General features: G+C 46.9%; 7 protein-coding genes across 7 annotated transcripts; 4 read left to right on the forward strand and 3 right to left on the reverse strand.

The window, feature by feature from the left end:
• Window positions 1-2,155: 2,155 nt before the first annotated feature.
• LHYA1_G007262 (uncharacterized protein) lies at window positions 2,156-2,458 on the forward strand (the record flags this gene model as incomplete). The annotated part of the gene is made up of 2 exons (XM_031152192.1): window positions 2,156-2,184; window positions 2,260-2,458. The coding sequence occupies 2 exons, from the start codon at window positions 2,156-2,158 to the stop codon at window positions 2,456-2,458; spliced, it is 228 nt and encodes a 75-aa protein (XP_031002709.1).
• A 501-nt stretch (window positions 2,459-2,959) lies between these two features.
• Window positions 2,960-4,144, reverse strand: ung1 (Uracil-DNA glycosylase; the record flags this gene model as incomplete). The annotated part of the gene is made up of 2 exons (XM_031152193.1): window positions 2,960-3,677; window positions 3,780-4,144. The coding sequence occupies 2 exons, from the start codon at window positions 4,142-4,144 to the stop codon at window positions 2,960-2,962; spliced, it is 1,083 nt and encodes a 360-aa protein (XP_031002708.1).
• A 434-nt stretch (window positions 4,145-4,578) lies between these two features.
• slc25a39 (Solute carrier family 25 member 39) lies at window positions 4,579-6,023 on the reverse strand (the record flags this gene model as incomplete). Its single annotated transcript, XM_031152194.1, has 2 exons — window positions 4,579-5,720; window positions 5,771-6,023. The coding sequence occupies 2 exons, from the start codon at window positions 6,021-6,023 to the stop codon at window positions 4,579-4,581; spliced, it is 1,395 nt and encodes a 464-aa protein (XP_031002703.1).
• A 360-nt stretch (window positions 6,024-6,383) lies between these two features.
• Window positions 6,384-7,926, forward strand: pof7 (F-box protein; the record flags this gene model as incomplete). The annotated part of the gene is made up of 2 exons (XM_031152195.1): window positions 6,384-6,743; window positions 6,793-7,926. The coding sequence occupies 2 exons, from the start codon at window positions 6,384-6,386 to the stop codon at window positions 7,924-7,926; spliced, it is 1,494 nt and encodes a 497-aa protein (XP_031002702.1).
• A 2,788-nt stretch (window positions 7,927-10,714) lies between these two features.
• Window positions 10,715-12,579, forward strand: LHYA1_G007266 (uncharacterized protein; the record flags this gene model as incomplete). Its single annotated transcript, XM_031152196.1, has 4 exons — window positions 10,715-10,869; window positions 10,919-12,068; window positions 12,127-12,321; window positions 12,412-12,579. Coding segments are annotated over 4 exons (1,668 nt in total), but the record flags the coding sequence as incomplete, so codon positions are not given.
• Window positions 12,580-14,084: 1,505 nt separating this feature from the next.
• Window positions 14,085-17,545, forward strand: wis1_1 (Protein kinase; the record flags this gene model as incomplete). Its single annotated transcript, XM_031152197.1, has 5 exons — window positions 14,085-14,684; window positions 14,736-14,980; window positions 15,133-15,293; window positions 15,350-16,743; window positions 16,790-17,545. 5 exons carry the CDS (start codon window positions 14,085-14,087, stop codon window positions 17,543-17,545), a joined length of 3,156 nt encoding a protein of 1,051 aa, XP_031002704.1.
• Window positions 17,546-20,288: 2,743 nt separating this feature from the next.
• On the reverse strand, window positions 20,289-21,230 carry LHYA1_G007268 (uncharacterized protein; the record flags this gene model as incomplete). The annotated part of the gene is made up of 2 exons (XM_031152198.1): window positions 20,289-20,917; window positions 21,101-21,230. 2 exons carry the CDS (start codon window positions 21,228-21,230, stop codon window positions 20,289-20,291), a joined length of 759 nt encoding a protein of 252 aa, XP_031002701.1.
• Window positions 21,231-21,362: the final 132 nt, after the last annotated feature.

The raw sequence follows: 21,362 nt of genomic DNA on the forward strand, positions 1-21,362 counted from the left end.
CGCGAAGGGCGTATGCGGTTCGTGTGTAGACTCGAGGCTAGATGCGGTTGCTTCGCATTCAGATGGCGGAAATTTGTTGTACAGTACAAGGGTACTCTTATTATTCGATTGCGCAGCGCCCTCTCACATGCGGGTGTGCTTTCTGTTTGTTCGTTATCGAAAAAGTCCCTGGCGGTGACTTGGGCGATTCAATGTGGTGTTGCGGTATTGTGTCGATAACAATTATGAATTGGAATATTCAGGAGAAAGGCAAAGCGCTTCCCAGATTGGAATGATTAAACTTTATCTTGCCCCTGATTGAATAATTTAAGATTGCGCATTGACCCCGGCCCGGGCGGTGTGGATGTGTTCAGCCTAGCTCCCGGGAGTGAGAAAGACTTAAGAGCACGGGATGGAGAGGGAAAGATATGTAGCAGAGTGACAATTGGTTGCGATGACTGTTTGTGTTTCTGTGTGGTGTTGTGGTTGAGGGGTTGAGCTGGAGTGGAGGGGAGGGGAGGGGAGGGGAGGGGAGGGGAGAGGAGAGGAAAGTACTCCTACTACAGTCCCTCCTGCTGTTGTTTGAGATGCAGAGACGTGTACAACGAATCGGGTAGCGCCATGAGGTAAGCAGAATGGACGACCCAATCCAATCCCAATCAATGCCCATCTCAGTTAAAGCGAGGCAATTCCAATATGAACCAGGAGCATGGCTCGTTTAAGAAACAACAGGAGAACGCGTGAAGGCGACACGATTGGCTCGAATGGGTCTTCTCTTGACATATCAGAAGGACAAGGAGTTAAGGACCTACCTTAGCGAACTTCCCCCTGTCGAACCATCTCATCCCATCCAACCCAACCCAACGCCATACATAGATAGCACCCAACTATCCAGCTCAACTGCCAGCGCATAAAGTATCGTCAATGTATCAGATCCTTCACTGCAGCCAGTTGATCATCGAAGGGGGGATGCCAGTCATCGAGATGAAGTGTGAGAGGAGGGGAGGATATCAAAAAGGTACAGTACTTGAACAATGCATGCATTTGCTCGTACTTGGTCATCAAGTTCATGCGTCCTTGCTTCCGGAATCCTCGTCAATGCTCTGTATTGTTGAAATAAGACTTCCTCTAGTGAGGCGAAACATAGCTAATTTGATCCAATCCAATCCAATCATCAAAGGCTTGTTAGTTGGATCACCTGCAAGGCTACCACTCCTACCGAGGACACAGCCTTCTAGCTTTATTTAATATACTTTCATTGTACAAACACATAAGTAATGTTGAAATTGATTCTATCCGAATAATATTGCGAAATGGCAACTATATTTCCATGTCTCGGCGCTAGGCGATCAAACGGTCTCAAGTGAGGCAGGCGAAGAAGTGGAATTGCTGTCATATCTATAACCTAGATTTAGTTATTTCAAGTGAGAAGTTCTTCACGAGTGTCTTCAAATCCTCGAGTTTAATGAGGTGTGGATGAGACATTTCGAGATCTCTATTCATTCATAAATGTCTGAAGGCGGGAAATTTAAGCCAACATTGTCTATATATGCCAAATCTTTATCCGAGACCGTCTACTTACATTCAAACGAGTTCTTGAAATAGGATGATTTCAATCTATTGTATTTGAAACTCTAGCATAGTTAATACCACACACACAAAGAATCCAATAATTGATGCACATGTGACAGATACAGGGCTAGGTAATCGGTCACACCTACCTACTTTGCCCAGTACATACCCAGGTATATATCATTCTCCGATCATTCAAGCGATGATCTTTATATACGAGGTAAACAAAACCCATGAACAAATACATCGGTTACTACCAGCATCTGGTACGGACTGCCCTAAGAAAAAGGAGTGAGAGTCACGTGACTCATATTATTATAAATTCTACTCTATTCCTTAAGCTGTCATCAAGCCCTCTCTACTATCTAACGTTAGTTTAGCTTAGTTAGGTAGTAAAAATAACTGCTTCTACCTACTTACGAAAGAAATCCCTACATACTTGTAGTCATGACGTCAAAGACTACTTACTACCCTCCCAATCACTTCATATCAAACCCCCTTCATTACTACCCATAAACATAAAACCACACACCCATATCCCCCTCTTCTGCACAAACCCAACAATCACCCCCCCTCATCTCATCCAACCCACCAGCCAGCAAAAATGGTCAAAGACAACGAAACAGTAATCAAGTCCGTCTGCCCCTACCCTCCCCCCTTCCCCATCAACTAATCAATAATCCAAATCCACTAACAAGAACCAAACAGAGAATTCAACACCCTCATAAACATGACTCCCTCAGATCTAGAAACCTGGCTCGAATCCCCCGATTCTACATCCTCAGGCTGGGCCAAAGAAGACGGGAGTGGAGAAACTATCGGTCACGATTCGTACTCCTCCCCCTACCCATCCACCTACCCCAATTCTAACCTCAACATATTAATCTTTGCTTGGCAGTGGACGTAAAATCGTAGAAATCCTAAAGAAGAATCCAAAGAAAGATCCAGGGGGGTATGATGAAGGTGCGTACTTACCTATCTATGCCGCATTGTACAAATGAAGTCCGGTGGATTTGTGGGGTGGAAGCAAGGCGAAAATAGGGCTAAAATTGAGTGTGAGTAGACGATCTACCACACATGAGAAAAGTCGTCGCGTACTGTAAGCGTCATTTGGCGCAGGAGGAGAAGGCGAAGCGGGATACGGGGAGTAAAAGTTATAAGAGCTTGAAGAATTGGGGACATGATGCTCAGAAGAGTTAGGGTGGGTGGGTTGTTTGTATTGGGGTTTGGGGGGAAAGGGGTGGAGGGGTGATAGCTGATGCGGTGTGTATGTGACAAATGAGCAATAGAAGACGTATTGGCTTTGTAGTATTGAGAAATTTTGTTCATATTAATCGCTAACCCGTCAACTCCGACAAGACAAAAGAGACCTGTGATATGATGGGGAGAGTATGTACTTCGTAAGACATTAAACACCCTTCTCCGCTTCCTCCAACATAGCAGCCAACGCGTCCTCGTCTTCAAACTCATCATCCTCAATCGCAGCCTCCAGCCCCTTCTTCTGCACCTCCACATCCTTCTCCACAACCCCCTCCTTCTCTGCCACAACCCCCACAACCTCCTCCTTCTCTTCCTTCTTCTTCCCCCCTAAATCCCAATCCACCCCAGCACCAACCCCGTACCGTCCCTCCAACCACTCATTACACTTCTTAAAATGCCCACAATCAAACCACCCCCGACTAGCACTAAGCGGACTAGGATGCACAGCCTGCAGCACCTCATGCCTCTTCCGATCCACCTTAACCACCCTCTTCCCCGCCGGCGTGCCCCACGCCAAAAACACGACGCCCATGCGCTTAGCCGCCACGACCTCAATAATCCTTTGCGTGAACTTCTCCCAGCCGCGATTCGCATGGCTATTAGCCTCGTGCGCCCTTACCGTTAGACACGTGTTGAGCAGCAAAACCCCGCGGTCCGCCCAGGGTGTTAGGTCGCCGAGTTTGTTGGGCGGCGGGGTGAAGGTGGGGTAGTCGCGCGCGAGCGCTATGTAGATGTTTTTTAAACTCGGGGGAGCGGGCGTGGGGGCGCGCACGGAGAAGGCGAGGCCGTGGGCTTGGTGCGTGTTGTGGTAGGGGTCTTGGCCGAGGATGACGGCTTTGACTGTGTTGAGGGGTGTGTGACGGGACCTATTTCTTCAGGGTTAGTTTTGATGCAAGTTTGAAAGCTGTGGAAGGGGTTTTTTTGATAATGGAGGGAAGGAAGAGGGAGAAGAAAAATAGGGAACAAACCAAGAATAAACATCCTCCATTGGCGGATACACCTTCCTACCCCCCTGAATCTGACTCTTCAAAAACCTCTTCAACTCCAAAAACTCCCGACTCATAATATCATCTCTCAATTCCTTCAACCAGCTCTCATGCAGCGTGTCAATCTCCAACTGCAACAATTCCTTCTGCTCCGGCGTCAACGTCTTGACCCAAGCGTCTTTATTGAATTTCATAGCTGGAAGACAGGCACCGGTCGAGTTCTTGGCCGCAGCATCTCCGGGGACTGTTTTCGGGCCACCGAAAAACGACGTAATGGACCCATTCGCTTTGGGCTTTTTCGCTGTGTCTGAGAGAGGCACGTTGCTTGCTTTGCGTTTTAGGGACATGATTGTGAGTGTATGGGGTCTACGGAAGAGGAGGATGAGAGACAGTTTGGAGGTTTGGTGGGAGGGAGGGAAAATGGTGTGTTTAAGGAAGTGAAGGTGGATGTGGATGTGATGTGGGGAGGGTGGAGAAGGAGGTTGGATTTTGGTTTGCGTGAAGACTTGCGGCGTTGGAACGCGAGCGCGTTAAGTGGTTTTGGCAGGGGTACGCGATGTCAGGTCCGAGCGTGCAGCCAATGGAAGCGCGAGACTTGATTGGAAGTATTTCATGATAAGTATCAGGGTATTATATTACTGTAACATCTATGCTATTATCTATCATACTCATACTTTTTAGCAACGCCTAAATCGCTATGAAAAAGCAAACACCCAACCTTCATGCGTGCTCCAACCCCTCGCAACGCCCCAAAATATACAGAGTGGAGTTGTGTAGCAGTTCATATCGCCCCCTTTTTCCGTTCCGCCCGCTCATTCACGCTTCTAAATGTTCTCTTCCCAACTTCGTAAGAACTAATCATGATTGCACATGCCGGAGCAACTTTCAATGTCCTTGGAATCCACCCCCTCCAAAGACCGGAAAATCCCTCCGTCTTGAAAATGTGCCAGAGAAATCGAGGCATTGATCTCTCTTCAGGAGCCAAGATCTTTTCAACTCCAGCTGGGGTAGTTCCTGGTTCCACGTAAACCTGCCGCCGTGTCTTGCCCACATCAAAGGGCATCGTTATAATGGATGCAACGGCTCCAGATGTTGCACCAGCAATAAAACTATCCGTGAAAGTTGCGGTATGGTTTTCCCGACTCTGGGACCTGCTCCTCGCACGAGATCTAGAACTTTCGGTGCGAAGATCACGTCCTCGTCCTCGCTCCCGAGCCTCTGTCAAGGCTCCTCTGATGCTCTCATATCCCCACCAGTAGATCCCGGAGAACGGGACGTCCCGCCAAAGTGTTAGGGTAAGACCACGCCACAGGGAAGTGTATCCGTGACTAGCAACCATTTCTCCGATTCCTTTCACAGTCTCCGCAAAGTGACCACCTCCAGTAGTTCGACTAGCCTGCATCCTCGTCCGGAACATCTCAATCGGACTTACTACTCCAGCAGCAAGTATCCTAGCCACCGCTCCAGCGACGAGTGGCGCAGAATTATCAGAGGCATATCGACTGATGGGACTCTGCTTATGGAATCGAAGCCAATCATAGCCTGTGAAATATATGATGTTCCCCGGTACCGTCATGAGCAATGTTGGAGAAAGACCTCGCCATAACGTTGTAACCCCTTCATTCCGCGCAATCTTCCGTAGTCCATCGAATGTTGAGTTGAAAGTTCTCTGCTGTGTCTCTTCCACCGCACATTGCGCCGCTCCTATTCCTGAATTCATATCCCCAATCTTCGTCGCCGCCATACAAAATTCGGTATTGTTGGTGGCAAAGAAAACCTCGCGACAGCAAGCCGTTACTCCGAGATTCGGCGGCAGGTTGTTGATTGACTGCGAGGAATTCAAGGCAAGCGTCCGTATACTCGTGAGTGGTGACTGCGTTGGCTGCGACTGTAATCGAACCCGGACAACATCGAGAGGGGTAACTATTCCGACTATCAGCGGGCGCAAACGCATGTATTATTACTTCACTTACCCAATATCGAAGTCAACAAGCTGCCGGACATGGCAGACAGCATCTTCTGCCCGGCAGTAAGGCCAACCTCGACATCTTCGCTATCGCCAGACACGTCACCAGACATGGCTATCGTTTCTTCGACTCCGGGAATTGGGTCATCGCCGTGTATTCTATCGTGCCGTTGACCTTGACCTCCCCAAGTTGTATCCTTTGCAAAAGTGGTGGCGAGCTCTTTGTCCGCTTGGCCGTCGTTGGCCCAATGGGTGGTCATCGACGAGAAGTTTGTGTGGATTGTATTGTCGAGATACAGTTGGATGCGGGATAGCTGGTGATACTGATATACGCGTTTGTTGGTCGTTTGTTGAAGCTTTGTGGACTAAGAGAAAGTAAAAATCCATGACGCTGAAAATGTATATAATTTACCAGTCCAGTAAAGGCCGAGCTCCGATAGCGCTAGAATACACCGAGAATCCCTGGAAGACCCCCCACATTTAGGGTATTTAGCTTGCCTAGCATCTTTAGGGGCGGCGATAAGATATAAACATTTATGGACGACATCTCTTGAACTCAACCACCAAAATCCTTGTTTTCTTTCATGAACTTTTTATAGACTGCACAATACGGGATAAGAATGGAAGAAGCAAACCCCGAGTTAGAAGCGTTTCGGCGGAAATGGCGAGAAGAAGTTTCCGCCAAAGTCCAAGACCCCTCCAAACCAACAGGTCCCTATAAAGAACCCCGCAGACCTCGACTTACTACACAAACATCTGCACGAAGATCCTCGAAAACCTCAGAAGAACACGATCAAGTTGAATCTCCTACGTTCTCTGGACTTGATGCCCCACGCACGTTTGATGGCGAAGCCGGCGAGAGCTCCAAGTCTGCGAGTAATGAACCACAATCTGCTCTGGAACACTATGAGAAGGCGGTAGAGAGGGAGAACCAGGGCAGTCTAGGGGACAGTTTAAATCTCTACCGGAAAGCCTTTCGTGTAAGCTGAAATTTATCTCCATATGGAACACAACTGACTCGTTATGTAGATGGACCACCGGGTTGACCAAAAGTACAAAAACAAGCATTTCCCTCCATCTTCTTTCGTACCGAAACCTACCAATCCAAACCCATCGAATGCCTCAGTCACAGTACCCAGTACCGCCCACCACTCCCTAGACGGGCCTCCACAATCACTCAAAGAACTTATTGCAAGCTTTTCCGGCCTCACCATAGAGTCTGCACCTCCAGCTGTAGAAGGAACCCCAACTCTCCCATGTCCTTTAGCAGAGCTGCCAGATGAATTAGCAATCCACATCTTCAAAGAGGTAGCTATCCGAGATGTAGGATCTTTCGTCAGACTGGCCCAAGTCTGCAAACGAATAGCCTACTTAGTCCTTACTGAGGAGCAAATTTGGAAGCGGATATGCGTGGGATCCGAAGTCGGATTCGGCGTTATGCACTATTCGTGGCAGCGAGAAGTCCTCGGAGGTCCACTACAAGAAGACCATATCCTAGATCCGGGCGATTCCGAAGACGAGGAAGCCCCCATGCCGCTAAGCAAGGAGGCCATTACTGATGTCTTGCTCCCCGCGTATTCGTCTTCATGGCAGCAGATGTTTCGTTTCCGTCCGAGGATCCGCTTCAACGGTTGCTATATCAGTACGGTCAATTATATCAGACCGGGTCAGGGTACTATATCGCATGTTACGTGGCACAACCCGGTGCATATCGTCACTTATTACCGATATCTGCGCTTCTTCCGAGACGGAACGGTTATCAGTCTCTTGACGACAGAAGAGCCGGCCGATGTAGTGCACCATCTCACGAAAGAGCTGCAAGATACACACCGAGGTGGAGGCTCTGCCTACCTCCCTTCGATAGTCATGCAGAACGCTTTGCGTGGACGATGGAGACTATCAACAGTCGCCGATAACCCAGACGCGGATCTTAAAGACGCAGAAGGTATTTTATTTGTCGAGACTGAGGGCGTGAATCAGAAGTATACCTATCGAATGAAACTCTCTCTGGGCAGTTCCGGGAAGGGCGCAAGGAACAACAAATTGGTGTGGCAAGGCTTCTGGAGTTATAACCTTCTAACCGATGATACGGGGGAGTTTACGCTGCGGAATGATAAGGCATTCTTTTTTAGTCGCGTTAAGAGTTACGGTAGTGGAGCTTGAGACAATGAGATGAACATTTCATAAACACACTTTGTTTTGAACGGCGAGTGCCGCTTCTGAGCTTCTCTTGATATTTCAATATCTGATTCATTCTGCAAACAGCACTAAAGCCGTACCTCACTCCAGCCGCCATCTAGGATATTTCGCTAACGCTCTCGTCGAGAGGATGTTACGGGATCACCAAAGCTCGTTCTAGATGTCGCTTGTGCTAAGGAACCTGCCTTGGGTACTCACCAATTCCCGAGAAAGGCGAAGAATGCTTTCAAGTGCCCGCTATTTTGGTTCAACCATTGTATCAAGAAAGGAAACCTACTCGATTTCAGACTTCGTTGTATCTTTATTTTGCAACCTCGAGGCAATGTGAATTGAATCTCCGTTGCACCAGTAAAGAGAGGTTCGAGTTATTGTTTTCACCTTTCGAGGTTTGCCTCGGGGTGTAGTTGCTCTGCAAACTTAAAGTTGCACATCCACCCAAAGCTTGGGGGCACTCTCCATTATAAGGCAACCACTGCGCAGCTCGTTCTTACCGAATACACTGCGCCTGCTATATTCGGTATCTCAGCCTCCTCTGGGGTGACCATTGCGTGTACACATACGCAAGGGACTGTGCCGCAGCCTTGCATTTTGAGCCTCATTTTACTCCTTTTCCCTCTTGTGTATTAATTTACGATGGTTTGGGGCTTTAGAAATCCAGGACGGCTTTTCTCCTTGCGCCCAGATACTTGAATTGAGAAACAAGGCATGTTGGAGCCTTGAGAGTAAAAGCATTCCGTGGCTCTATTTGAAACTTGTAGCGCGTAGGGCGGTGTGTTGGTAGGGTATGCTTTTCTATGCCATGACCTGCTACATTCTGTATCAAGTGCAAATTCTAGGGCGCACTCTTTTCCTGCTATATTTGCCTGTTGGTCGAAGAGATAAGAAGGATGCTAGAGCCTTACATCTATCTATATAGCCAATAGAAAACTTCTCCCCACACAAGTGTTGTCATGGCCCGATTGGACATTGCAGAATCTGCATTCAAAAGTTCAAGAATTATATCTGCGGTGTGTTACCAATCTCTTGAACAGCTGACAGTTTACCACAGAGCCGCATCCTCCAGGTGTACGCTCGAAGTGGGGAGTGTGCACGAAATTTTCATCGGACGCCCTGATTTCTCGCCCCCCTTAATGTCTTGAAAAGTCAGCTTGGAGGGCACACAACATCAAGGCATTGTTGGCTTAGTTTGCACATCTCATTGCGGTGCTTACATGGCATGTTAGGTTTTAACCTCGAACCATGATCGACAGCCTTGTTTTAGACGGTAAGGACCAGAGCCTCAAGTAATTTGGAGGGGCGACAAAAATGTTTCGGTGAAAATGTTGCAGATTATAGAGACCGTTAATTCGAGGAAACCCTGTTTTTTTCGAACGTGGATGCTCAGGGGCGTCACTTTCAGTTATCGCACTGCATATAACCTCGCCCTCTCAACGAGGCATCAAATTGCCTTACAGGCATCGACTTTCTCGCCCAAATGGCGGTCTGGCAAAGATAAACAATTTAATATCCTCGTATTGGTATATATTAGTTTCTACTCCATAGTTTTCAACCTCGCTGAGCCTCAATCAATTGTGCCTCAATTTCCAAGACAGTCGGAGAGTTCCTTTCTTTTGACTCCGCCTTGAATATCCAGCTGATCATCATCACTCCACACCCTCACAATGGCCACCAATTTGTATAGCTGGAACAATGCCCTGTGGGACTACATTCCTGCGTATCACCTAACGGAAGAGATTGTGAATGGATTCCTTCAGGAGACATTTGGTTACTATGACTTTTATACCGAGGTATGACTTCCTTCATTCTTACGTATTCAATGAGTGTACTCCAGCTTCCAATTGGCTGTACCAAATACTGAGTTGATGTTTAGCTTTGAGTGAGAAAATTAGAGACACACTAACATTCTTTTTCAGATGTCCAGTGATCGGTACAAATTTTGGGTCCCGCAGGTTTTGTCTGAGGTAGGTCACACTTATAGCATGCACCCGCAAATGTGGATTGAGGCTGACACATGTGTAACTAGGGGCAGCGAGAGAGCCTTCTACGAAGAAGAATCCCAGACACTCCAGCAAGCGGTAGTGGCAGTTGAGCCGGACATGGCACGAGAACTTAAACTTATGGTGGCATGTAAACAAGCCTTTTGAAATGCTTTTTTGGTTTTCCAATTCCTGGGGGTTTATTAGAAGGCGAACATGCAATCGTTAGAGTTTTTGTAGTTCTTAGATCGTGGAGCCTTTCTTGATCGTCGACGTGGCAAGCTCATGCATAGGATGGGGGGTGTGGTGGCTTAACCCAGAGGTGGGTGGGTGCATGGAATCAATCCTTGGCATTCTTCATTATCGCCCGAAGAACTTGTCACCTGGGCTCTTTCTCACCGTGTCCTCTTTTGGCCTGATTATTAGTGAGGCTCTTTCATATTTTTGCAACGACGGATAAAACATATAAGCAATATACTCATGATTTAAATGACACTATTCGAGCTACTGCGCTTGTTCGGATTTTCAGAGTTTAGTCCATATCTTGAACTCAGTTCCAGGCATGCTACTTCCACTTTCAGGTGAGGAATTGCTTACGATTTCATGTCTGCAATCCTCATCGTTTCCTACAAATATCATCAATCCGGAATCTCAATTGCACCACTTGGAACGCTACTTCGACAGACTCCAGAAGCAGAAAGGGAGGCTCTTTGTTCAAGATGGCGAAGCGGCTGTTGACATTTTAGAATTTGATGATTGTGTTCAAGGTACGTTAGCGACACGATGAGATATACCTGCAAGTCTATGGTATATTGATCTTAAAACTCTTAGAATTTCAATCTACCTGCGTTTCGAATGTCTTCCAGTTGAATGGCCGACTTCAGGGGGGGAGCCAGCTATACGATCATGATGATCCAAGATGCAGATTCATGTAAGCCCCAATTTCCTCTCTAAGCTCTAAGCTGAACTTGAACGAACAGCTTCATCCACTCTCCTCATTCACGAGCACATCTCAAACTAAGCAAGGAAATGTTGGAATGTACCTTCACACACCATCAAGTAATGCCCGCCTTTTTAGACTTCGTTTTCCCATTTGGAGATCAAGAAAATATGCAAGACTTTCATTTCAGTGGATTTCGAGAGGGAATTCGGCTGCTTGTGTCGGATGAAGGGTTGAGTATTCCCTCGTTAGGTAGATCTGGCCGCGATGTCCGACTGTGTTATAATTTAAAATCAGTCGAAAGTTCAAACAGCAACCCCAAGATGCCTTGGTCTATTCGCCAAGTAGCTGTCTATCACTCATTTGATGTGGAGACAGGAAAATCGTTCTGGACTGTGATCAAAGGTAACCAGCTCCTAAAAAATCGGATTGAAGCTGCGACCGTCTCAGCGACAAGGAGTAAAGAAAGTTTGAAATCTTTCGAAACCACAGCTAGTTCATTTTCCTCGACTCTGGCCACGCACCTAGCTATCTGCGATTGGTGCGATGAGGAATGGCGCTGGTATCTTAACGACCTCGAGGAGAAACTTCGAAATGCAACGCTGAATTCTTTGGCAATACCAATAACAAAGAAGCCAACTCCAATTGCAGAACCGCCTCGACAAATCACCAAGCAGTCATCGCTGTCCGTTTTCCGGCAAATTTCAAATTTCACGAAAGCATCAAGAAATACAGGCTCATGGTCAACATGGTCTAGCAAGGGAAATCTGGACATGGAAAAGCAGCAATTCAAGCCCTCATTCCCACAACCGAGTGAGCCTATCTCAACTCCTGGCAGACCACCTCCACCTCCCAAGCTTCCTCCCGGTATGCCGGGGGCCATTCGGAATGATAAAGACCAGGATGATGACAGGTTTACATTTGGCGATTTTCAACAAGTTCAATATCTTGAAGAATGCGCAAACGAGGTCTTTCTAGTTCTTGAAGCAAATATTGATGTCTTGGAGGAATTGCGGGGCCATTACCAATCGATAATGGAGGACGACGACTTTCCCGAAGATATTAAAACTGGTTGTAAAAGAGAGTTTGCTCGTTTTGAAAAACGTGTTTCAAGTATCACTGTCGATCTGCGAAGGCAGCGATCCAGAACGCAGAACTTTCAACGTCTTCTTGGTGAGCGAAAAAGTCTTGTAAGTAACGACATTTCAATCCTAGTGCGCAGATTGCACATTTGCTAATATAATCTAGCTATATGGTATACTCAAGCATTGTAGCATCGAAGCAAGCAATGACCTTGCTATGAAATCTCAATTTTCGGCAAAGCGGATGGAAGATATGACTGAACAAATGCATGTTATTGCCCAGAAAACAAAAGAAGAAACCGTCTCTATGAGGATAATCACACTCGTAACATTGTTTTTTCTGCCGGGGACATTTATCTCAGTGAGCCTCCTATCTATCTCTTAAGCGTTGTAGCTTTCTTTGACGTCTATAGCTCAGGAAAATCTACTAACACTAAGACTAAACACGAAGACAATAATGAGCACTGATATCATCCATTTTCAAGCAGAATCTAAAACAAGTGGAAAGATTTTTCAACTTGGTGCATTGGAGCTGTATCTTGCGATTACTATCCCGCTTATGGCGGTTACTTTTGCGGCATGGTACCTGGTTTATCGCTGGTTGAACAGGAGAGGATGAGCAGAGAGTAGGATAGGAATGTAACACAATGAATGCCTTACAGCGCTGTCAAGACTGCCATCAGGAGGACTTTTAAATGCTTTAGTTATCCTGGGTCGAATAGATTTTTTGATTTAAAGTTTCTTTACAGACTTACGAGTTATAACATCACTAGCTAGATATAGACTAGAAGATGGCGATACGAATTTGACTTTATATATGTAGGATATGTTGGCCCCAACGATTCAACCTTCTCATCCCACCAGGCGGGATAAGAAGGTGGAAACTTTCCTATAGCCATCCTTTTAGTGATATATCTTCAATCTTGCTTTCTGATTTTTCTAGGCCTAATACTAACAAAGGAGCGCCAGAGAGCGTTCTAATAATTATCACAACTCGCAGGTATAAGCTTTCTAGCTTTCTAATGGATCAAATTTAGGAATTTTAAAGTAAGCTTAACTATTAAAGGTTTATGTCTATAGGTTGAAAGTGGTATAGACCTATAAAATATCACCTATCAGACTAATCATTAAGTGGAGATTTAAATCTAAGAGGACGAGTCAAAAAGGTGTCGTCTTCACGTTTAGATTCTTTATTATATTTTTTACCCTTCCACTCTGAGCTAGCACTCCTATCCAGCTCTCCAGTCCCATATTTCTTGCTTTCTTAACTCATTATAGATATCTTCATTCTCTAATCTTTCTGGCTGGCGTAGCTTTACTTTCCACTCCAGAGGGCAAAAGCTTGGAAGGATCCGAAGGATAGGAAGGTAGAAACGCTGGTTAGCTCAAACAGAGAAGTCTTGACAGCGCTAAACTTCCAGAGTATCTGAAATATTCAAGGAGTCTCTAGTGATCTCTTAGCTCGCCGACAGGCAAATGCGCTCCTAGGTGCACTAGCGTCCCGTGAAAGCAGGTGCGAGTCCCCCACAGATAAAATTGAGGGGAAGGGACACGAGGCCAAAAGTAGAGAAGAAGGCTTGTTGGGTACTCTGCTATTTACTTTCTATCGTCCGCCACGGCCTATATTATTCAGGTTAGCGATAACATTCGCGATGCACCTAGCAGCAATCATAGTATAACTGAACCGCGATTCAGTTCGTTCAACATCAACCCAAAATTCCAGACAGAAATTTCGCCCATATTCTGCCTGGTGTCGGAGTGAAAACCCCTGCTATTGTGGCTGAGCCATGAGCACTACGATGCAAGAGATGCAGCAGATTCAGCTGTTCTAATGCTCCACCCCACACCCCCTGCGGTCGATACTATACTGGCTCGCTTGGCTATGTACCCCTCCTTAGCTACTTTCTGTTTTCTTCTTCTTTCCATCTCCTCCTAGGCAGTGTCGCCGAAGATACCTATTCATATGCCCTGCTGCACCCAGCCCCGACGAGGCTCTCCGGCTATATCTTCCTAAAACAAGCCGACAATTTAAGGCTAGGAACTTTGCTGTTATGCTCACGCAAGGTTCCACTTCCCTGAACTCGTTCGTTCTGTTGTTGCTCAAACAACTGACATGTTGACCAAATGACAAGTCCACGAGGTCAACGCAACTACGAGAAAGTTATCCAAGGTTTCCAGTCCTGGATGAACCGACAACACACTTTGGAAGTCTTTGATCCCGAAAAATCCCCCGCTAGCACTCGCCCATTCATGGTAATGAACGATCTTCAGAACTATCTGACCGACAACAATAACCAGAAGCTAAACGGAATTATCGACGTGTTGTTTGACGATAGCGATGGGTTCATCCCAACAGATATCATCCCAGATTACGTGGCAGTCTTCTCAATTCTCCTGAAGATCAACAAAGGACCTTATATCAAGTACTTTACGCGCCACGGCTCTCTCAACGATGCAAAGCTACCATTTGACCCGAAAACCCCACCACAGCACTGGCCCGTAGGCGACAATCACTCAGACTTTTTGGAAAATTTCTGTAAACATCAATGGGCCTTCTGCGCCCCGCCATTACCTCCAGCTACTTCAGACCAGTATTTTGACTCCAAGACAGTCTTGCCGATCACCTTCAAAAAGACTCTTCAATCTGGCATCAGCGCAAACCTCTCGCTCATTCACGTCCACCCATGTTACAATAAACTGCTCCCAGAAAAAGAAAGAAGACAAGTAAGCCCAAAAAGGCTAGATTGATTCTGCGATTCTTCTAATACCTAGTAGGGTTTAGAAACTGCTGCGAGTCGATTCGTTCTTAAACAATATTCCACGAAAGATGCCGAGAGATACTATCAGACGGAAGTTGCTGCTTTCGGGAAGATGAGATCTAACCCCAACATTATAGGCTTCTATGGCAACTTCACCAGAGGAGACTCGTATAACATACTCCTTGAATATGCCGACGAGGGAACACTGGAGAGTTATTTCGAAAAACAAGCACCACCTAGGGACGGGGAGGAAGTCATAAAGTTCTGGGAACGTCTATTCAAGATGATTGATGCTTTGCGAGGAATACATGAAGTCGAGCCAACGACTGCGCGTGGACCCCAGATATTCCAAGGGCGAGCTTGATTTTGACACACCCAAAGTCAATCTGATACATCGCTAACGACCTGCTTAGGTGTCATCACGACGTGAAGCCGACGAATATTCTTGTTTTGAGCAACGGGTCCACGAACGCGCACGACTTCCAGTTCAAGCTTGCAGATCTCGGAATTAGCAATTTCAAGCCGAAGCAGAAACGTTCCATGACAACTTCCGAGTCTGGCACTCGCACATATGGTTGGTAGCTCCTATCTTTTATGAAGGGTAGTACGTGTAGCTGAATTCATACCTAGGTGCACCAGAACTTTACAGGCCAGCTGGCGCGCATAACCACAAACTTCCAATAGGCCCAGATGCTGACCTGTGGTCTCTCGGATGTATATTTAGCGAGGCAGGGCGATGGCTTGTAAATGGACATCATGGGGTATTGGAGTACCGCCGGGAACGCGCAGCCGAGACAAGTCAAATCGGTGACTTCAGAGACGGGGATTGTTTCCACAATGGGGTGTGCACTTTGAAATCGGTGGATAAATGCCACGAGAAGTGTGCCGATGGTCTCATCAGGAAAGACTTCATTACACAGAAAGTCTTCGAACACATGATTCCAGCAATGTTGGCGAGACCTGGCGAACGATTTACGGCTCGAAACCTGTACTTCATGGCAGATCGTCTCATTAAAAAGGCACGCGAAGACCTCCGGAAAGCTTCGAGTAGACCAAGGGACAGCCTGGCTGGTCCACCACCCCCACCACCACCACCAAAGCTACCGCCAGGTAAGAAATCGAGAACTGTAAATGAGCTTGAGATACCTACCTCATATTATCCTAGAGGCCCATTTCAATATTCCGAAGAAGGCGCAAATTTAGAACGACAATCCACTCTCCTCAATGAGATTAGGAGTAACAGTCCAGAATCCATGCTTGAATCGAGGGTCGCAACGAGAGACACCCTGAGAAGACCACAATCAACGACAGGAACTTCGAGCCTTGCAAATTCGGGCATGTCTCCCTTCTCTGAAAAGGTCACTTGGGAATCGTCAAAGATACGACCGGACGACGAACAGTATCGATCTCATCAGAGAACAGGGTCTCGGTCATCAACCCAGCACACAGCATCTTACCGTATACCACGTGGCATGCATCCTAGTAACCACTCAGACGACCCGCCTCCACGGAACGATGTCCTAGATGTTCAATCAGCAGGTGCGATGGCGGGAATGCTATCAAATCGGAAGCCGTTAAATCATCGAATTAGCACTGGAAACGAATATCGGCGGTCCCACAACTCGGACTCTGATGGTCTTTCGGCTGTAGAAGCCCCCAGTAATCCAGCAAAATCCCACGAGACTGCTTCTCATAGTCGGCCATTCAGTGCATTGTCAGATCGTCCAATCAAAGAAGTCTACAACCCACAGACTTCCGAAGCATCATCCGATAATGTTTGCCTTGACGAGCCTGGAGTGATCCCGAACAGGCTTCTGTCCCGCAGGGGCGGACGGAGACAAACAAAGACAGAATTTGGGAAAATAACACCACCTCCATCAAGGTCGCCGCCGCCCTCTCAGTCAATTAAAGATGTTTTGAAATGGAAAAAAGAGAGGAAAGAAGATAAATTTTGGACGCTATGGACGCGAGAGAAAAAGATGCCGCACTGGGATCTTTTAGAACGTGTCAAGGATCGTGATCACGTGCGCCCCCCTTTCCTTCAAGAGTGCTTTGCGCTAACCTTTTTAGGTGTTCTTGATTGATGATTCTGTTAGTATGAAGCCTCACTGGAACAAGAGCAATGATAGTCCAGGCGTTGTTGAAGTCTTTGAAGCTTTGTCATATTTAGTGAAGGAAACAGATGACGATGGCATTGACCTTCTCTTCACTGTCTCTGGAGATCGAGTCAGCGATCGGAAGTCAACGAAAAAGTTAGTACAACTCGTGAAGGAACGAGAACACAAAGGGGATACCGATATCAACTTGCGTTTGAATAGGCTATTCGAAGACTACAAAGCCGAATTTGAGAAGAAGAAGAGTCGCTTCAGCAAAGACCTCAAGAAAGTCAAACCGCTTAGCCTCTATATCTTAACCAATGGAGTTTGGGAAAAGGGTAGCGATCTCAGCGAGATCATTCGACTTCTCGTTAAAAGGTTAGAGGATATTGGAAAGACGAGAGAACAGGTTGGGATAGAATTCATCAGTTTCGGGGCTGATCCAGTCGGCCTTAGACGCATGAAATATCTCGATTTCGAGTTGAGTTTATCCATGTATGTGGTCTTCCACGCGTTTACATTCTCTCCGGATTCGAATAAGACTAACAGGATTATTTATTATAGGGACATCATTGACCATGAACCTTCCGACGGCAACGTCTGGAAAATGCTTCTCGGTTCTTTCAATAATACATGGGACAATGATGACGATCTCAAACGGCAAAGTCATTTGAGTCATAGAACTTTAGATGCCGACTCCGTAAATGACAAGCAGGTGTATGATACATGATTCGGTTTTTGGAATTTGGATACGATTTTATCATGCTGAACGATCCACGCATCACTTGTGCATTATGTTTCATACAAATTTTGCGATAGAAAATACGCTGGCGCATGTTTCATTGTTCTGCATGGCGTTTGCTTGGCTCCAATTTCTATACCAATTAGGCGTTTCAATGGCAGTGAGCATATAGATACCCTTTGATTATTCCATCCGGTTTCCGTTGGTTTTGTATACACATATCTTGGTGGTTCTTACATAAAGAAACGGGATCATTGTCAGTCTTCGGGGTAATTAGGTGTCGTAGACAGATGTTCGTTTACGAAATAAAGGTGATTATCTAGGGCTTGGAATTGAAAGTAGTTGAGATGTCAGAGGCTGTGTGGAAAAGTCTTACACTGTATATTATCTAGATATTAAGATGCTTCGCCTCCTATGGCTGTAACCAAATTCAAATCTTAGAACTGACTTTCATTTCTAACAGCCGGCCAGGAAGATAGCTGGACCAGGATGCCAACGGGACATGGCATCAATTTCACACTACTACACTACTGAGCATTCCCTCCACTAAGTCATTAGTAATTTAGATGCCTCAGCTCATCGTCATCTGACATAACAAGTTCAATATTCCTGGGTAGTCATAGCCTTTTCTTCGCTTATTCTCCCTGTACTTCATTTTCCCTCACCGTTTTCTAATAACTAATAATCTTAGAGTGGACGTTGAGTGCCTAGACCGTACCATGTAACTTATGTAAGCCAGACCAGGCAGCAGCACTTAAATAATATAGATGGTTGTGCTTCCTCGTTGCTTCCAGCGTTTTATAAACACCAGTTGTTTCTCTCTCTTTTACAGTCATCATCTACCATTGCCAAACAGCCAAGAATTTCCCCACGAACCCCAGAGCTCGGTTCTCACCTTGCCAGCTACGTAGCCCAGCCCCTGAATCTAGCGAGCCGCCACTAAACATTTAGCGCAACTTGCCCCGCGCTTCATGGGACGACCCTTCATCGCTTATCAGGAACCGACCCCAGCGACGCTCTTACTTTAAATCTTCCACAGGCAAAAATGGCCTTCCCACCAAACCTATACTGCCCTCTTTGCGGATGTCCATTTGAATACCACTCTGTTTACGATGCTAACACCGGATCGGCGCGTGTAGAAGGAGAATTGCTCGCTGTGTTGAAGAAAGCAGAGGTACGGAGTAATTAAAGCTTGCTCCTCACGAGACAGACATAGAGGGGTTATGATGAGTTAATAAAAGAGCGTCGGTCGACTCGACTAACAACTGGATACCTAGTGGCTTGAGAAGTACCGATTGATAGGTCGGGATAGCTCTCTCCCAGACTTCGCTGTGGATTCCTTGACATCTGAAAACGCGTATGTTGCACTACACACATGCATATATCCTTTGATTTTTTTTCCGTTTCGGGGCTGACATCTTTACAAAGACCCCAGAACCACTCAACCATTCCAGGATTCTTCATCTCGTCCCACGCAACCCCACCTTCAGGAGAAGACGGCTACATATTCCGCATCCCTACCGTGAACAGCGCAACAACAGCAGAATTCCGCGTCTTCAACAACAATGCCAACGGCGATGTGCTATTCCCAATCCACGACGCGTGCCTCGAGATCGCGGACCGTGTTGTGGCACACCAGGATAAACAGATGATGCGTAATGACGATGATGATAAAGCAATGAATATGACGATTGAAAGCGTGTATGAGGGGCTATGCGCGCAGCATGCGAGAAATATGCGCGATAGTGGGAATCAAGAATTCTGCTCCGTGGGGCTGGAGTGGGGGCATGAGTATTTCGGTGCTGGGGCGTTGCAGAGCGTGCTGGGTTGGAAGGCTGGTTGGAGTCCGGAGCCTGATGATGAGGTGAGTAAGTGAGAGTAGCGTGTGAATGAGAGGACGGTTATTTTTCTTTTTCTTTTTTTCTGTTTGGTTGTAAATATATTGACGCAATGCGTCCATAGGAGTACTGCGCCAATCCTTCCACCGCACCTGACCTCACGAGCTATATTTTAAGCTTTCTGTCTAAACGCGATGTAAACGGATCTCTAGCATCTCTGGATTTTCAGGGACTTGAGATAGCAGGCCCGGAATCGGGACATCCGAGTAGCAAAACATCGCGCCTCGATGGTTTGCCAGAAGAGATCTTGGTTCATATCACGTCGTATCTTTCAGTCACCTCAATCTTATCCCTCCGATTGCTCTCCAAGAAGCTGGCGGCGCGATATTATCCGGACCAGCGGTTTTGGCTCGAACATCTGCTTTCGGGCACTTTGGCGCCTCATGTTTGGGATCTTGATAGGAGAGAGTGTCTTGTAGAGGAGAATCGGAATGGATTTTCGAGGAATTGGAAGGCATTAGCGGAGCTGGTGGGAGGGAAGATATGGATGTTTGATGTTGTGAGTCTCGCGAGGGTTGCGCCCCCGCACCCCCCCCAGAAGCGGCCGAGGGCTGCACCCATAGAATTTAGGAACAGATGCAGGATTTGGAGACTTGTCGTGGAAGCATTGGAACATAGGGGCCAAGTCAAAATCCACCTGTGTTTGAATTGATTTGGGGGCTTTCAAGTACTGGCTAGTACGGCTTTTGTATAGCGTATCCTGCGATGGATTGACTTGGCAATATGACTATGCATCCAAGTTCAGGTGTCCAGCTGTCCTAAGCTTCTCAGGAGTTACATACATGACAAATTCAGATATGATCAAGATCCGAAAGAGCGCCAACTCCCTCTCTTCAGTCCTCTGCTAATCCCTTCTGACAGATCTTCTTATGAAAACCCCAATCCCTCTTCTGGTGAGCCTGCCCACAATACCGCTGCATCTTACACCTCGTGCAAGCATTTAGATTCATCTTCTCCTCACACCCCACAAACCCACACACTAGATTCTGATTCTGCGAGCTCATCACTATGGCAAAATCCGCATTGTCCGGACTCTTGATCTGATCCGCCAGGCGATCCGAAACCCGCGCAATGTACTGCCCGCCGTATTTCCTCTTCCACGCCTTCAGCTTCGGCACCAGGTCCTGGAGCTGAGGGTGCGGGGGACTGGGTAGATGTTCTTTGCGCAGTAGGATCGTGGACACGAATTGCAGCATGCTTGCGAAGTCCGCCTCGAATGATGCGCCGCCTACGCGGGCGCAGGCCTTCATTTCGGTGAGGATGTTAGGGTTGAGGAGCTTGGAGACGGTGTCGGCGAAGAGGGAGGGGTGCTTGGCGACGACGACGGCGGCATCGGGGTTGCTGGTTAGCCAGTTGATGAGGGTGAAGGCGTCAGAGCACCAGTATTGGGATGATGTGGGGTCGTGGAGATGTGGTGCATCGCTGTATTGGTACTCGAGGAGGGCGGGGAGGTATTGGGAGGCTACATGGGCCATGATGCGGATTTGGATTGGTAGAGGGGTCGGGGATTAGCTTTACTTCTTCGGGGAGATTTTTAGCAATAAATCAGGATCCATGAGAGCGTCCTACACCAAATTCACTGGAAAGAAGGCGTATGATCCAAGAAATGTTGCAAGATATAGAAAATATCAGCATCTGGATTAACTTACTCGTTGCAACACGCCTAATTGATTTCCCAAGGGGATAGGAAGTTCGGGAGGTAATTCTGGGTATTTAAGAGCTGCATAACCAATGCTATGCAAGGTCATGCCTTGAGGGTACAGGTTGGCGGCCATCTTGTTCTCGTAAATTTCAATGGGCTGTTGTTGATGTGAAGCTGAATAATTCGAACTTCAACTCCGTTTCGCAGACGCGTCTTAAGTGTCTCGGATAACGCGCTAGACGATATATCACGTGTCGCTGCAACT

Source organism: Lachnellula hyalina (assembly GCF_007821495.1).
Source record: "Lachnellula hyalina strain CBS 185.66 chromosome Unknown contig00155, whole genome shotgun sequence".
Lineage (NCBI taxonomy): Eukaryota > Fungi > Ascomycota > Leotiomycetes > Helotiales > Lachnaceae > Lachnellula > Lachnellula hyalina.